Genomic DNA, 16,782 nt, shown 5'->3' on the forward strand with positions numbered 1-16,782 from the left:
AATGGCTGCGGGAGAGACGAGGAGGGCCCAGCACCCGCGCTCACAGCCCTTGTGCCGGAGCGAGCTCCGCTGCCTTATCCAGCCGGGAGTGATTTATTCTCCCCCTATTCCCAGGCGGGCTCCCCGCACGCTCCTAATCTGACAGCGCCCGGTAATTAATCTGGCTCCCCCGGCCGCTGCAATAGGATTAAGGGAGGGGAAGTGCGTCACGAGGTAGGAGAGGGGTTATGCTTTTGGTGAAAGTGGGGGGGAAAAATATGGGAAATAGGTTGGTGTGTTCCCGGGGGGTGTGTCGGGAGCGAGCGCGCATGTGAGGAGGTGCGGGGCGGGAGGCATCGGCTGCGCCGGAGCCGAGCCCGGCTCGTCCTCCCTTTCTCTCAGCATCCTCCGTGATGCGATCCTGGAGGTGATACAGGCACAGCAGCATCCATGGCCTGCCCTTAGCGCCAGCATTCCTGCTTTATCCTCCGTGATATTCTGGCAGCGAACCGAGCCCGGCGTCGGAGGCGTTTGGTTGGCGAAGGGCTGACGTTGAGTGGCTGGTAACCGGGATCGTATTCTCCTGTATTTTTTCAGGCTCCTTGGAAATTGAGGAATGCAATTCTGCCACCATGATGGAAGGTAGGTGATGAGCTGAGCGTGTCTTTCGGGATGGCTGGAGTTTGTGAAGCCACGGTGGAGGATGCACTGAACCTGTGTATGGGGATCCTTTCTCTTTCCTAAATAAAATAATAATAATAATAAAAATTAAATCCTCCCCTCCCCCTAATCCCAGCCCAGCCAGAGCTCCCTGCCTGCTACCGGGGAGCTGGCGGATGGTGATATAATATCAAGCCCATCAGATTATTTGCAATTCCATCCCCAGCCCTGTGTAGGCAGCTCAGGGTGTGCAAACACTCAGTTATCCACGGACCTGCTGGTTCCTCCAGAGCCCAGACCAGGGTGGGTTGGCCGGAATTGGGGATCCTGTAAGGATTATTTTATCCTCTGCCTGGAAACCCTGGTTCTCAGCCTGACGTGATGCACAGAGGATGCATTTGGGTGTTTTCAGATCTGGGCTGTGCATCCTGATGGAGTTTGGTGTTTTTAGCTGGATGGAGGAGCATCATTTCAGTAGGAAACAAGGGAATTGGAAGTTAAAGTGATTTTTGCAATGTCGTGGCTCTGGTTTGGAGATGCAGGCTCTGGAGAAGGAGGGGCGGGTGTTGGGTTGAGGCTTATTGGAATAAAAAAGGAAATGTGAAGGAAATATGGGCTCAGGCACAAGATGCTTCAGGGAGCATTGGGAGACTGTGTCTGATCCTCTGTGGGAAAAGCCTCTGGGCATTACAGGAATTTTATCCAATGCCGTCTGTCTCGACCGTATGTAAAGCTCTTTTTTTTTTATCATTTATTTTTTTAATGCCTTCTGGAGTAAAATGCAGGAAGGGATTACTTTAATTGCATTTTTTTTAGCAGAATAGATACTTCAGGGCTAAGGAGATCAGAATATCTATATTTTTTTGGTTTTATGGCCCGTTGGTGGCAGCAGCAGGGCCTGTCTCGGCAGAACCACATCCAACCTCGGGCTTGCGGCGCTGCCAGCACATGAACCAGGCAGCTCCTGGCCTTCCCGAGATGACAGGCAGAAATTGGGCTGCCTCTTGGTGTGTCCCTGGAAATCAGGGTCTGCTGCCCTGCTCGAATTAACCTGGAAAGGCGTCAGGCTTCACGAAACCAGGACTTATTGTATTGGTTTAAAATATTTACCTAATCTTGGGAATTCAGGTGTAGTCATGGCCATGTGTGGACACACAGGAATGGCTTCTCCCTGGGTTTTTTTTCGTCTTAAGAAAATGAGTTTGGTTGTCCTTTGATATGAGGCAGTGCCTTCAGTGTCTTCTCTAATACTGATTAGCAGAAGAGATTTTAATTTTAGCCCATGCTGTGCTGACAGACACGGCACGTTGGGAACCAGGCACAGCCTGGGCAAGAACAGGGTATTGTAGAGAATATGTCATTAACAACGTGGCTTCTCTCAAAAATTCCTGTATTTATGAAGGAATTAATGTAGATAAATTGAAATTGGTCTGTTATAACCTGGTTTTGGGTTATTTAATTAGTTTTGAGGCTGGTTTGGGGGAAGTCAGTTGGTCTTTTTAGGTTCTTTTGGGATTTGGGTGCTTTGTTTTGGGGTGGGGATTTTTTGTTGTCTTTTGTTTGTTTGTTTGTTTTATTTTTATTCCTTGAGGATTTTTGCCTTGCTTATGGAATGCCCACAATGTGCTGCTGTGCAGGAGCTTTGGCCACTGTGGCCGAGGCAGGTGGGGGCTGGCAGGGGGTGCCCAGCCCCATAGTGGAGGTGGCATCCAGCTTGTTGTGCTCTGGCAGAGGTGGAATCACCTTTCATGAACCAGTCTTGCACTTGGGGAAAAAAAAAAATAGTTGTCATAAAAACTGACTTATTAAACTGCTTGAGATGTTGTTCCTCAACTACTTGATGCATACGGGAACCTAGAATGGAAATGAGAAAATTAGAAGAAATGATTACTGCTTTTGATGAGTTTTAAATGGTTGGAAGCTGGTTGTATTTGTGGAAGAGTGGAATTTCTATCCAAGATCCTACTGAACCAATGCACTTCTCAGAGATGATTTATTTTAATATAAGAATGGTTTTAACATGCTCAGTTTAATTTGATCTGAAACTTTTAAACCCATACAAAATGCTGGGAGTTCCCTACAGTAAATATCTTAAAGGGGTTTTATTATTATAATGAATTATTTAAATAACTTGTCTGGCCAAAATGTTGGACACTGTACTGGAAGTGCAGGGTGGAGCTGGGCTATGATAGTGCAGGGTGTGAGGCCACCCAGCATCACCCATGGCCAGCAGGATGAACCTGGCTCAGCTGATGGTTTTGGATCCTCTTCTTTGGAAAGAAGATGATTTGGCTCATTAGGAATGGTGCAGAATGAGCAATTTTAGTGGATATGGTCCTTATACTCATTTATATGGAATATTTCTTCATTCTCTTGGTAGATAGGGGGAAAGAGCATGTTTTTCACTTTATGATTAAAAATCACAACGATACCTAAAATAACTGTGGATGCTGCTTTAAGAACCCAGTCCTTGCTGGGAGGAAACCAAACCTGTGCTGTGTGGTGTCTGAGCCACCAGAAGAGGATGGTCCTCCCCCTCCATGTCACGGGGGTGAATGAGTGTTGCCGTTGCCCACCATCTGCACTGGGGACGGACTTTCTGTGCTTGGCCTTGCCTGAACACATGGAAAGAAGGTTTTGGGCGTGGGGATTAAACCCCATCATGTGCTGGAGAGGCCCCTGCATGTGTGGCTGTAGATGTGAGAGGTGTTTAGATGTTCCCTTTGATTGAAAAACAACTCTTCAGTCCTGGGAAATGCGCTGGGTGTGTCATTGAGGTGAACAGCCGAGCACAAGAACAAGTTTGTCTCCTTTTTTAATCCCTCTGTTGCTTCTCCGGTGTACTGAAGGCATTTTACACAGCTTAATTAAGTTTTGAAATCACTGCTGCACCATGTCACTCGAGCCAGAAGCTCCACAATGTGTGGAGAAATTAGACAATGACGTGGCAAATGGGAGCAGCCAAGGGTATTTTGGAGAGGGTGGTTTCTTCTTCCATGGGAGATGGTCCCTGTGTTTTTCCAAACCCCAAAACAGATGTTTGCTGGGGAGAAGCCTTCTCAGAGTGGGAATTTCTTTGTAATTCTCTTCTTCAGGCTTTTTGCCCTTCTTTCTGGGAAATTTGGTCACTCAGGATGTCCCATTCCTGGAAGTGTCCAAGGCCAGGTTGCACAGGGCTTGGAGCAACCTGGGATAGTGGAAGGTGTCCCTGCCCGTGGCAGGAGATGAAATGAGATGAGCTTTAAGGTCCTTCCCAACCTAAACCATTCTGGGTTTCTATGACTGGTCACATCCAAAATGGTAAAAACCTTCTTGAATCATCTTTTAGCACCGGTTGTCTCCAGCCTTTTATTTTTGTTGTGCTGAACAGATAGAATTGGGACCAGAGGCATCTAATGTCACATTAAAAAGTCTTTTTCTTGATTAGGCAAGAATTTATTATATTTTAGGTGGTCTTGTTTCAGTAAATGGTGTATTTGAATGTGCTCAGTGTTGTCTGTGGGACTCAGTAAGGAAATGACCTGGTAGAAAAATTTGGTTTTTGAGAATGCCTCAACCCTTCTGCTGGCTGTGAACAAAAATTCAGGCATGGTTGACAAAACCACCCTGGAAAATACATGGAGCCCATAAACACTAAATTAGGACCTGTATTTTTCAACATGCTTTTTGAGCAGAAACCCATGACCGAGCTTGAGCTTGCAAAGAAAGTCAGGGCTGTGGTGTGGTTGGGCATCTCCATCTCTGTCCTCTGAGGTGGAAGGGGGATCTGCTGGAACCTTCTGCTGAACTGACAGGCTTGGCATTTGTGAGGAAAGTAGTTTTTTGTGAGTGCAGGAGAAGATTTTTTTGACCCTTCTGTCAGGCCCAGCAAAGGGTGATGCTGAGTCTGAGCCAGTGGCTTAGCTCCCCTTGTAGCCCAAAGTGGGCAAAGGGATGACATACCACCACTTCTCAAGTTCAAAGATGTGCATGAAGCCTTTTGGGATGTGTTTGAAGGGCTGATGCAGGGGGCGTCAAGTTCCCAAGGATGAGATATGTGGAAATGGGGGCTTGGGAAGTAAAAAGTTTGGAACAGGAGTGAGAAGGAGCTCCGTAGCTCTTGGTTTTGAGGGTTCAACAGCAGGACATAGGGCCAGTGTGTCCAGCCCAGAACTGCTCAGGGGATGGTGATGTGCTCCCACACTGCGTTGTGGTGCTCCCAGAGATGTCTCGTGCACTCTGGGATAGGCCTGGACCAGAAGAGCATCACCATCAACACAGGTTGAATTTGTTCATCGATCTCTATTTAACTGGGGGAAAGAAACCCAAATAACTCCTTTTTTCGGGCATTCAAACCCTTTCCACTGAGCTGGTTTGGGTTTTTCAGCTCTAGTCCACTGGCAGTATGTCCCTTCCTGCTAAGGGAGAGGAGGGAGCAATGGCTGCTGTTCAAAATTCACAAAGGCCCCACCCAAACCCTCTGAATTTGGAAAATGTTTTGTATTGGGGCTGGTGGTACTTGCCAGTTAAAACCCAGATGGTGCCAATGTGGTGGTGTTGAGAGTTTAAACCAAAACATGGGCAAGGTGGCAAAACCTGAGGTTTCCCTTGCACCTGAAATGTTCAGTGGAATGGAGGGGTGGAAGCAAAATGCCAACAGAGTTTTATTTTGAGAAGAAAGGATAGAAAATATGGGGAAACTCAATTGCTTCATGTCATGCAGGTCTGCAAAACTCCTCCTTGAAGTGAGCCCCAGTTTAAAATGTGCCCTTAGGCATCTCGAACTGCTGCCCAAACATAGTAATTTGGGTTTCTCTGCCAAGGCAGAAACTTTCTGCATGATTCATTGGCCTTACTCAGATTTTAAAGACATTGTAGAAAAAAAATACAGGTTAAATCAGGTGTTTAGTCACCTTGAACCTCCATTCCAGGGTATTCTGTTAAAGGTGGAAAAACATGGTTGGTGGACCCCGACCCACCACTGGGGTGGGAGAGGAGCAACATGAAGGAAAAAGTGGAAAGGAGGGGAAGGCAGAGCTCCTCCCCAAACCAGTGACCTGGAACTGTTTGGATGCCCAAAACCTGTCACTAAGGATCCATCTGCCTTTGGGAAGCGATGGGGGTGGGATGCTGGCCATCTCTCTGCCTGGACTGCCAGCAAAGCTCATGTCTGGTAGCATTCCTATTTTCCCTGCTAACCAGTTATTTTATTTCTTTTTTTTTTTTTTTTTTAAATTTCATTCAGTATATTTAAATTTTACATGTTTGGTAGAAAAAAGGCAATCTCTGGATGCTGTGCAGGTGGTTTATTAGAGGAGTGAGTTGCTCACGTGCAGTGCAGGAGCACAAAGTGGGGCCCTGTTTGCCTTGCCAGCTATTGAGTAGCATCAGCTCTTTGTTTTTAACCAAAATTCACTTGCAGGCTGATGTTTCTGGGGGCTTCCAAATGTTCTTTTGCTTCATCTGTGTGAATGGAAGAGGATCAAGGCTGGCAGTAGTTACAGCTGCTGGTTTTTTGCACTTGCAGCCTCACAAAATGATTTATTTTTAATCTCCAGTTTTTTAGGTGTTTTTTTATTTTAGAGTGTGTGCTTTCCTGGGAACCAGGGATTTTGGGACGGTCCTTCAGGAACAGGCATGGAATTCCTACCCTGTCCTATAAATCCCCATCCCCTCCCCTGGCGCCAGTGGGCTTTGCTGCAGGGGTGGGAAGGGGAAATTCCCTCCCACGTCCCTGTTTACACTGAATTAGTGCTGATAATGATGATAATGTTTGAAAGCAGCGAGATACCAGTGCTGAAAAAATCCTCCTGTATTATCTGAGAGCCAGTCCTTGCCTATCCTAGCCTTGGAAAAGCACTCATAACACTGGCACATCTTTCTTGGTGTTTAAGCTATGATTCTTTTTGTGTGTATTTTGAGGGATTTGTTTAGTGATGTATTGGGGGGAAAAAAAAGTCTCTTAGTTCTCCACCCACGTATTGCGGGGAATTTAAAACATCAGCTAGAGATTAGTATCACGTGTAGGATGCCTGGAAATAATCTTGCAGGGAGGTTTAGGATGGATTGGGATGAGGAGAATGGAGTTTCACATCCTGCCCTTGTCACCTGCTTCAGGTGCCTCAAGGCTTTCATGCAACCCCACAAATATATTGGTTTTCTACAGCTGGATTTGTAGAAATCATTGAAGATGCACCTTGTTATTAGAGCTAATCAATAATTCTAGAATGGTTTGGGTTGGGAGGGACCTTAAAGCTCATCTTGTTCCACCTTCCACTAGTCCAAGATGCTCCAAGCCCCATCCAGCCTGACTTTGACTGCTTAAGGAGGCTGTTTAAGTTTATTAATAAGAAGATAATTTATACTGCGTAAGTAATTAATAGTAAGGTCATTTCTGCTTCATGTTTACCTGGCTCCTTTCACCTGGCGACCTCAAGCTCCTCTGCAGGGACACAGATGGGTGGAAGAAGCTCTGTCAGTTTTTTTTCAAACCCTGCCTGGAAATTAAACCTTTCTTTGGGTCATGTCTCCTGCTTCTATTTTTAGTTCCACGGTTAATCACTGCTTTAAAATCAAGGTGCTCATTTGGCAGATCGTGGGAGGAACAGGACAGTTAAGGGAACTGGAGAGAAGTGTCTTGTCAGGCTTCATTTTGGGTGTAAATCCTCATCATACGCAAATGTGAATATTGCAAATTTTGGGTTGGATAAGCAAATTCAGGGCAAGTGATACTTTTCCCTGGTAGCTTGCCCAGAATTGTACTTTGTACCCAAGGAAGTGGCTCCTACATCACACAAGTGACAAAAGCCACCCTGACAGCCCAGGTCTCCTTTTTTCCTCCTGGGAAATTGGGAGTGGGAGTTGGAGGGCCACAGATGTTCCTGCAGTGGGGTGGCTGGACAGCTGTTTTAGTGTCACACCCAGGCAAGGGTTTAGGTGGGTTTAATAAGTCCTTATGTTCTGCATAAACAATACAACACCAAAATTGGTGGGTTTTCCATAAATATTGTCACAGTAGTTGCTGGGAGTCTGTGGTGTGTGTGGAGGTGATGGATTTTAAGGAGATGCCTTTTACAACTGGGCTATGAGATAGGAGATAAGGAGCAGATGGAACAGCAAAGCCTCATGAAGAAAAGGAGAAGTTTACAGTGAGATTTTTTCTTAGAGGGGAATACCAGCATGGGGTATTCATATTTAGCTATATTTTAAAATATATTAATATATATTTGTACATATAATGTATGTGGGTTCCCCCTGGATGTGCTATGTGAGCCCAGTGCCCTCCTGCCTCTGGAAGAAGCACTGTCACCTCCCTTTCTTTATACACCAAAAAACCCCTAAAAATAGAAATCTAAGTGTCATTTGGGAGGGAGAGCCTGTCCTGGACAACTTCTTAAATAGCACAGCAACCTTTGGAGGCGCATCTGGTGTTCCTGTGTCTGTGCCAGCCAGGAATGAAAGCCACAACTGTCTCCAGCTTTAATTCCTTGATAGTATTGGAGGAGATGTTTGTCCCATGGCTCTCAGTTGCTGCACACTCGGGATCTCAGAGCTGATATTAAAAATCTAATCTTTGGAGAAAGTAGGCGGTGAGAGATTCCTGCAGCTGCTTCACTGAGGTTGGTGAGTAACCTGTGAGCACCAATTTGCAGCCTTCTGATATTAAACAGTTCTGGGATGCTCAGCTCCTTTGCAGGAGGATGAATTGATGCCCTGTTTATTGGGATGCATCCTGCTGATGCTGCCCTCAATTTTATGGACAGCCTTTAGCTCCTGGCCCAACAAAGCTTTGCTTTGGGCTTGGGCCTTGCTCTGTCATTTATTCCATTTATATATGGAATATAAGTACATTTCCATGGTTTGGGGTGTATTCCCACATCCTGAGGCTGCAGTTAGGGGCTGGGGTCTTGTTCCTGAGCTGCAGGTACATGAGGTATTTGAACTGCCTGCAAAATGAAAGGGTTGGACTAATGCCAAGGCAAAGGTTTTTTACCTGGGTATATTGAAATGCCAGGAAGGTTCAGGTTGGATATTAGGAAAAATTTCTTTGCTAAAAGGGTTGTCAAGTGTTGGAACAGCTGCCCAGGGCAGTGGTGGAGTCCCCATCCCTGGAGGGATTTGAAAGCCATGTGGATGTGGCGCTTGGGGACACGGGTTAGTGGTGGCCTTGGCAGTGCTGGGGGAATGGTTGGACTTTGTCTTGGAGGGATTTTCCAACCTAAATGGTTCTGTGATTCCAAATCAGCCAGTGTGTTCTCCCTCACTGTGCTGAGGGTCTGCAAAGAGCGGGTTTTGACTCCAGGGCTCTGGCATTTTGAACTCCTGGCCCCAACTACTGCAAATGGCTATTTGGGGAGTTTGCAAAGGGAAGGAAGTGCAGACCCACTGGAAGGGGCAAGACGTGTAGGTCCTGGGAGCTCGAACCCCTGTGAGCACGTGGGAATGGACACTGGACACATGTCAGCAGCCACAAACCCAGAGGTGGCTATAGGACTTCCTCTAATTACTTCACATCTCATAGCTGGAATATGGTGTTTGTTTTCAGAAAGGTGTTGGATGTTAATTCAAAATCTCCTTAGGCAAAGTTTGCCACAACCTGATCAGAGACTTAATTACTGTCACATTGGAAATCTGACTGTATTTTTGAGTCAGCCACAGGATCTTGTGTTGCATCTGTCCTTTGGAGTGGAGATCCCTCACCACTTCATTTCCGTTCCTGGGTAGGCACTTGGACCCCAACACAACTGTTCTAGATGTCCATCCAGCACAGCTCCAAACCCATAATCTCCTGCAGGTGCCCATCTCCACCTGCTCCAGCTTCCTGGCTGCCCTGGTCCCTCTCCCATCAGCCACGTGCCAGCCCAGGGGTCACCCCAGGCTGAGCAGGACCAAGACTGAGTGTGGTGCCAACTCTCTGTTCCTCCTCGGCCTGACTCTGCTTGATGGTGGGGCTTGGCTTTACTACAAAACTTTGGATCTCCTTGATGTGACTAAGACCACCATAGCTGGACTCCTCAGTGGTTGGTGACATGTACTGCATCTCAAAATTCTATTATTCACAAGGCTCAACCTCCTGGGACTTTGACCCAGGACCAAACAGTCCTATTATAGGAGAAAACAATCCCAGAGCAGTAACTTATGATGTTTTATTTTGTTCAGGCTAATTTGTGATTTTGTTTTAGGCTCTCAAACACTGCTAGTCCTCCAGTGTCTCCCAATTGAAATTTCTGACAAGGACCAAATTTCTCTTTTCCTGAGAGCCACAGCAAGATGCCAACAACGTTCTGCTCTGGCAGTGAGTGATAGAACTGTAGTGGGGCCACCACCCTTTTTCCCTCACTATTTTTTTTTTCCCCTAAGGGGGAGAAACTGTTGTGAGCATGTGGAGGACTGTAATCATAGAATCATCAAATGGCTTGCATTGGAAGGGACCTCAAAGACCATCCAGTCCCACCCCCTGCCATGGGCAGGGACACTTTCCACTATCCCAGGTTGCTCCAAGCCCTGTCCAACCTGGCCTTGGACACTTCCAGGGATGGGGCAACCACAGCTTCTCTGGGAAACCTGTGCCAGGGCCTCACTGCCCTCACAGCCAAGAATTCCTTTCCAATATCTCATCTATCCCTGCCCTCTGACAGTGGGAGCCATTCCCCCTCATCCTGTCCCTGCAGGCCCTTATCCAAAGTCCCTCTCCAGCTCTCCTGGAGCCTCTTTAGGCACTGGAAGGGGCTCTAAGGTCTCCCTGGAGCTTTTTCTTCTCCAGGCTGAACAATCCCAAATTTCAAGGTGATGGGTTTGTTGCTGGAGCCTGGTGGCACCACAACAGGCACAGGGAGCAGCAGCAGAGCTTGTCTCCTGAAGGATTTGTGCTACACCCTTTTCCGTGGTCTGCAGGGCTGGGCTGGTGCAGGATGAGCCCTTCAGCTGCCACAGGAGTGGTGCCATCACTGCCCAACTGCCACTTGCTGGTGTCCCTTGGTTGCTTCTCCAGAATAAGGTCTGTAATTAGACTTGTAAATGAAAGTGGTTGAAATATTCATGACTTTATCAAGGCTGTGTGCAGAGAGCTCCGTTTTTCACTGCATTATTGAGGCCACTGAAAGGCTGGTACCGTGCTTTAATGCAGAGGTTGGTATAGGTAAAGCATTTTATGTTATGAAGACATAATAATTACAGATAAAGTGGACAAAAACAAAAATAACATGAACTGAAGCAGAGTGGCTTTTCTGCTACAGAGGATGAAGCAATTGAGAATCTCTGGGTTTGTAATGGACCAAAATGCCTGTTTTCATGTCAAATACGCCACTGGTGGTAGATTCAGGCTGCTACATTTGAGACATGGCTATTTGGGTATTTATTTGGGGCTTGATATGGTTATATCCTCACTTCTGAAAACTTGATTTACTGTTCAATTTTTCCTCTGGATGTGGCTCAGAAGTTTTCAGTCGTTTTGTCTTACCTTTGGTTCTGTCTTGCTGAGCAGAGAGAGGGCTGTTATTTCTTTAGTAAAGTGGGCCAAAACCAGAGTCCTTTGGCTATGGAACAGCACATCTCTACACTCAGCAAAGGGATTTCGTAGGAGGTTTGTGTGTGGTGGGGGAAGGCAGGTTGTTCAAATCCAGCTCTGAAAAATCCACACACAACCAAACCAAAAGAAAACCAAACTTAATAGTGACTATTTCTTATTCCCTTATCCTATTCTTCTCCCTTCCTTCTTTCCCCCTCCCCACAGGTACTTTGGTCTTGAGTCTCTGCCATGGCCATAGATAATATTCTTCTCTGCACAGATGAAATAGAACTAATTTCAAGCATTTTTTCCTTTAGTTTTCCTAGAAGAGCATTTACACTCTGTCTCTCCTCTTGGAGAGGTGTGTTGCTTATGAGTTCCATCCTCCTGAACAAGTAACTCTTTCTCCATGGATCTCCCTCAATATTTGGGGCTCCAGAGGCAGCAGCTGCTCCCACTGCATGGGGATGGAGGGCAAGGGACTGCGTTTGGGAGAACAGGGTTGTTTTTCTTCTAGAGGTGTGATGTCTTTGGTGTAGAAAATAAGATGTTGGTAATTCTCAAGAAAACACTATGAAGCTTTACATATTTTGAAGTAGTAGTTCCTGTTTCTCAGATCCCAATTCTTGGTTATACCAAGGAAAAAAGATAATAGTAAATTAAATATGAATTATACTCCACATGGCTATATATACTGTTTTCTTTCATGCTTTCTTCCATGCTTTCAGCCTTTCTGCTGCTTCACTGACTCTTCTCTGCTGTCTGTCCCACTTACCATCACCTTTTCTCTTCCAGCAGTGGATCTCTTATCCTGTGGGGTTCCAATGAATCCATAGTGTCTCCATGGAGCATTCCCTGGAGATCTTATTATTATTTTTAAAACAATTGCTCTTGCCAGGACAGGTTTTATCATCCTTCAGCTACTAAAAACAGCTGAAAGGAGATTTGAGGCCCAGAGTGTGCAGTGCCTTTCTGTGCTCAACTCTTGGCTCAGCCCCTGCACCCCTGGATGGGGCATTTCACCATGTCAGGGGAGACACGAGCTCTTCTGAGCTGCAGCCACTGAAATTCTGGGAAAATTCTGCTCCTGGAAAATCATTGTGTCATACCCCACTGACCTGAAGACCTTTCTGATTTCACTATCAGGGCAGTCAGTGGCATGCCCTGTGGTGACAGTGGGGTTTGGTGGGGGACCTGCTCCCACTGGCTCCCAACAGCCGTCTCCAAAGGCAAATGTCATTTTTGTTCTGCCTTTCCTAAATATCCCTTTTTCCCCTCAATCATAACCACTTCAAGCAGATGGTGGGCCTATTATATAACTGAGCAGAAGGCTGCGTTACAAAATTTAGCCACATTGGGTGCTGCTTCAGATAAGACTAAACAACTCATTTCTGGGGGTTTTGGCCTTTCCTGTTCTATTTTGAGTTTGGAGGATGAAGTTGTTCCGGTGGGAGATTAATGGGAATGTTCCTCTGTTATTAATGACTCATCTGAGTCCTGAAGAAAGTAGGAAAGATGAAAGGCATGGATATAGTAACACCAAAACTGTCCATGAAGGTGCAGGATGAGTCTGTGGGTTCCAGTTGCTTGTGTTGCCCTTGGTAGCTGGGATGTATGGATCCCATAGGCTGGGGGTGTATGAGCAACTGGGACTAGTGGAAGGTGTCCCTGCCTAGGAAAGAAATAAGCTTTAAGATCCCTTCCAACCCAAACCAGTCTGGGATTCTGTAAAAAGAGGGAGAAGTTGGAGAAACCCACTCTCCTCCATCTGGCTTCCAAGTGTTGTGGTGGTGGCTGATGCCCTGATGGGCTCTGGGGCTTCCAGGACTTCCCACTTCCCATCTGGCTCCAGCATTGCTAGTACCAGGCATCATTTTAAGCACTGTGCAGATCAAGAATCACCACAGAAGATAACCAACCTCATGGTTTAAACCGTTTTTTAGCACCAAAGAGGGGTTTCCCCTCCATGCATTAGAGCCCACACGCAGCACGAGGGTGTGATTAAGACAGAAAGCTTAGAAATATTAACTGTGAAATACAGCCCCACACGCTGGGATCAAGTTAATAAGTGTTAAGTGAACAAATAAATGGCATAAGCAAATGTACACAGAACCTGCAAAGTCCTGCTGGCAGCTTCTGGGGTTTGGCTCTTTCCTTGTTTAACCTTATTTATGGATTACAGCCAGCAAGGGAATAAGGAACCTTTTGGAGGATTTACTTGAAGTGTTGTATTAATATTGCATTTATTTTGTGTTCCTTCTACCCACAGGATTGAAAAAACGTACCAGGAAGGCCTTTGGTATACGGAAGAAAGAAAAGGACACTGATTCCACGTGAGTCCATGAGATATAAACCACACTGATGTACAATGATGCCAGGGAGGAGTGGATGCCACTGTACCAGGACAGGCAGGAAGCTGGGCCATCACAGGCATTTATTAGATCAAGTGTTTAATAACAAATACATTGCAGCTGCTTCCCCTAGTACATCCAGTGGCCAACAAATCAGGGGTTTCCTCGGCGTTGCTGCAGAGATGATCAAGCAGGTTCTCCACGTGTGTGCGGTTTACAGTGACAGTGAGTGGTGATCAGAGGAAAACTACTCCTCTGAGAGTTTCAGCAGACAAATCTCTGCCCAAACTACTAATTTGCCTTGTCTGCTGAGCTCTTTATAGATGCCAATTCAATTTAAACAGATGCTTGTGCAGGCAGTGGAGTTGTGTGGTTGGGGCAGGCTTGGGATGATGGGGAGCAGGGAGCTGGTGGAGCACAAGAGCTTTTGCCTCTGCTGTGAGAGATAATTTTGCTTTCCAGGAAAACGTGGGGGGGATCTTCCGTTATCTGGCAGGGGATGCTCTGTGTGGGTGCAGAGCTGGTGGTGGGGTACTGATACCAGTCCTGGGATTGTTCTGGAGAAGGGTCTGGAGCACCAGGAGGAACTGGGGGGGGGGGGGGGGGGGAGGGGCTCAGCCTGGAGAAAAGGAGGCTCAGGGGGGACCTTCTCGCTTTCTTCAGCTCCCTGACAGGAGGGTGGAGCCAGGTGGGAGTTGGGCTCTGCTCCCAGGGAACAAGGGACAGGATGAGAGGAAATAGCATTATCTCAGACCAGGAGAAGCTTAAGCTGGATATTAGGGGAAATCTCTTCATGGAAAGAACTGTCAGGTATTGGAAAAGGCTGCCCAGGGCAGTGGTGGAGTCCCCATCCCTGGAGGGATTTAAAAGCTGTGTGGATGTGGCACTTGGGGACGTGGGTTAGTGGTGGCCTTGGCAGTGCTGGGAATGGTTGGACTCCATGGCTTTTCCAACCTCAATGATTGGCTACCACTGCTGTGGCTTTGGGGTAGATGTCCCAAAGCACTGTGACAAAGGAGCCTGTGCCACCCATAGCCTGGGAACGGAGCAGGAGGGAGCCCCATTCCTGCATCTGCAGCATCATCCAGGTGCTTAATGTCTGGCACAGCAGACACTCCAAGGTTTTTGGGGTTTTTTTATTTCGTTTGGATTTGTTTTCCTGAGCTGTTTTATGTCTTGGTGGCTGGGAGTTTGGAGGTTTCCTGTGCAAAGGGACATCTGCAAGGCCTGGCCATGCACCTGGGGCCATGGTGTGCCTGGTGCAGGGCTTTGTCTGCTGCAAAGAGGGGAACAAAAATAGGCAGACATGGAGCACATCTCAAAAGAGGGTTGTGCAGCACTGAGCTGTTCTCTGGCTGGCAGAGAGTGGCTTGTCACCAGGAATGGTGGCATCCATCCACCAGCCAGGCAATCAGTGGGACAACCAGGAGCTCCAGTCATGTATGGGTTCACCTATAATTTATCAGAAGGATGGGCAGGAATCAGCCTGCTTTGATTTTCCACAAGAAGAGGAAATAGCCGGGTCTCCCTCCTGCCTTACCCAGCGCCACACTTTCCATGCCTGCTCTGTCCTGCCCTTCCGAGTGGCTGTGGGAGCTGGTGGCACGGGAGATAAGGAATCCTGGGGTGCTGGGGGTGGGAAGGAGTTCACAGAGAGGCCGCTGTGGAGGACACTGCAATTAGCACAGCAGTGATTAGCACAGTGCGGGGTCGTGGCACGGTCACAGCCCCGTACGGCTCCGAGCGCTCTCCAAATCCCCCGTCGGGGCTGGGAGGGGCATTGGGAGAGTAGCGGGCTCTGACAGGCCCCATCACCCTCTGCCATGGCCAGGCCACCACGGTCCCCAGTCCTGGTGGTGGGCACTGTGGTGGTGGTGGCTCCGGAGGTGCTGCTTGGTCGTGGAGAGACGCGGAATCTGCTGGAGCTGCAACACTGTAGTGAGGACCTTCCACCTCTTCCCTCCACCTGATGTGCAGTGATAATCTCCACAGCAATTCCAGCCAGGATATGACCAGGTGACACCCCTACATTGGGAGGAAACACAGACATGGAAGAGATTTTTGCTTCTCCCAAAGAGTTTCAAAGGCCTTTGTGCAAAGAGATTAAGCAGAAGATTGGAGAGATGGGATGCAGACATGTTTGAGGTGGAGAAGTCCAAGGAAAGGCATTATTCCCTGCTAAAACAAACAGCTCCCGACAGGGTTACCAGCATGCCCTGAGTCAGACATGAATTGGTGGCAAATCCCATAGATTTGCAATGCATAAGACTCGGGAGCACATGGGAGGTGGAGGAGCCTGTCTGGATTCCATAAACGTTTGTCTTCACTAAATAACTTGGCACCCCTGGGCAGTGTTGAAATGTGGCTGTGGAGCTGCTGTGACCGAGCCCAAATCCCATAATCAGTTGGGGATTAGGATCCCTGAGGAGCCTCATCAGTTTTCAAATCCATTTCAAAGAGAAGTGACTGTCCTTCTGGCAGAAGAAAATTATCGAAATTACTGTAGAAATGGTTTTTGTCTTCTGCAAAAGGAAGAGCTGGAGCAGGGGTGTGGCCATGGGATGGGTGCAAGGAGCCAGCCCAACTCCTCAGTCAGGACAGACCATCAGCAGGAGCACTTTATCACTAATAAACATAAAATTTGTCATCTGGTAACGAGAGGACAAGAGTTCTGAGACCATTGGGTGGGTTTCACAAGGAGCATGTGGGACAGTTAATTCAGGTTTGCTGATAATTTCATAATTACAACTGTTGCTGCTGTGGATTCATTAAGAAAACCATTTCCAGAAGTTAATTAAGCATTGGTGTGGTTTGGGCACTAACACAGCTCTGTTTCTTTCTGTTCTTTGCAGGGGTTCACCAGACAGGGATGGCATCGTAAGTATTGCCCAGACCCCAGTCCCACTCCTATTGTGGCCCCTAAAGTGTCACTTCCCCCACCCACCACCATCAGCATTTTGTGAGCAATCTCCTCGTTTCTGTTTAATATAGAAAACAAATTTCAGTAAGAATCTCTCTTTGAAACAATGACCTATTCCAGGTTTCCTGTGAAATTAACACAAAGAAAATAACAATACAGGGAGACCTGAGGAGCTCCAGGGGCAGAGGGACCAGGTGTCCTACTAAAACCCTCGGCTCCTCATCCTTGTTTCCACTCCTGCTAATTGGCTTGGGTCAGATTTGCTGTGTGAGGAGTTAAGGGGAAATTGTCAGAGCAGCTGCTTCGAATATCTATTTTTATTTTCTATATTAACCTGAAAACAAGGAGATACTTGAGGGTTTTTTAATTATTGCTGCTTTTATGTC

At 47.1% G+C, this 16,782-nt stretch overlaps 1 protein-coding gene across 3 annotated transcripts in view; it reads left to right on the forward strand.

Annotated features, from left to right (window-relative positions):
- Positions 1-307: 307 nt before the first annotated feature.
- Positions 308-16,782, forward strand: part of SGIP1 (SH3GL interacting endocytic adaptor 1) — a 54,456-nt gene continuing 37,981 nt past the window's right edge. For all 3 annotated transcript variants that reach the window (XM_032696651.1, XM_032696652.1, XM_032696653.1), the window contains exons 1-3: positions 308-621; positions 13,395-13,458; positions 16,329-16,353. In XM_032696651.1, coding sequence (XP_032552542.1) covers positions 612-621; positions 13,395-13,458; positions 16,329-16,353 — 99 coding nt within the window. In that variant the 5' untranslated portion in view covers positions 308-611. The remainder of the gene's footprint in view (positions 622-13,394; positions 13,459-16,328; positions 16,354-16,782) is intronic.

This window comes from Chiroxiphia lanceolata, chromosome 9 (assembly GCF_009829145.1).
Source record: "Chiroxiphia lanceolata isolate bChiLan1 chromosome 9, bChiLan1.pri, whole genome shotgun sequence".
Lineage (NCBI taxonomy): Eukaryota > Metazoa > Chordata > Aves > Passeriformes > Pipridae > Chiroxiphia > Chiroxiphia lanceolata.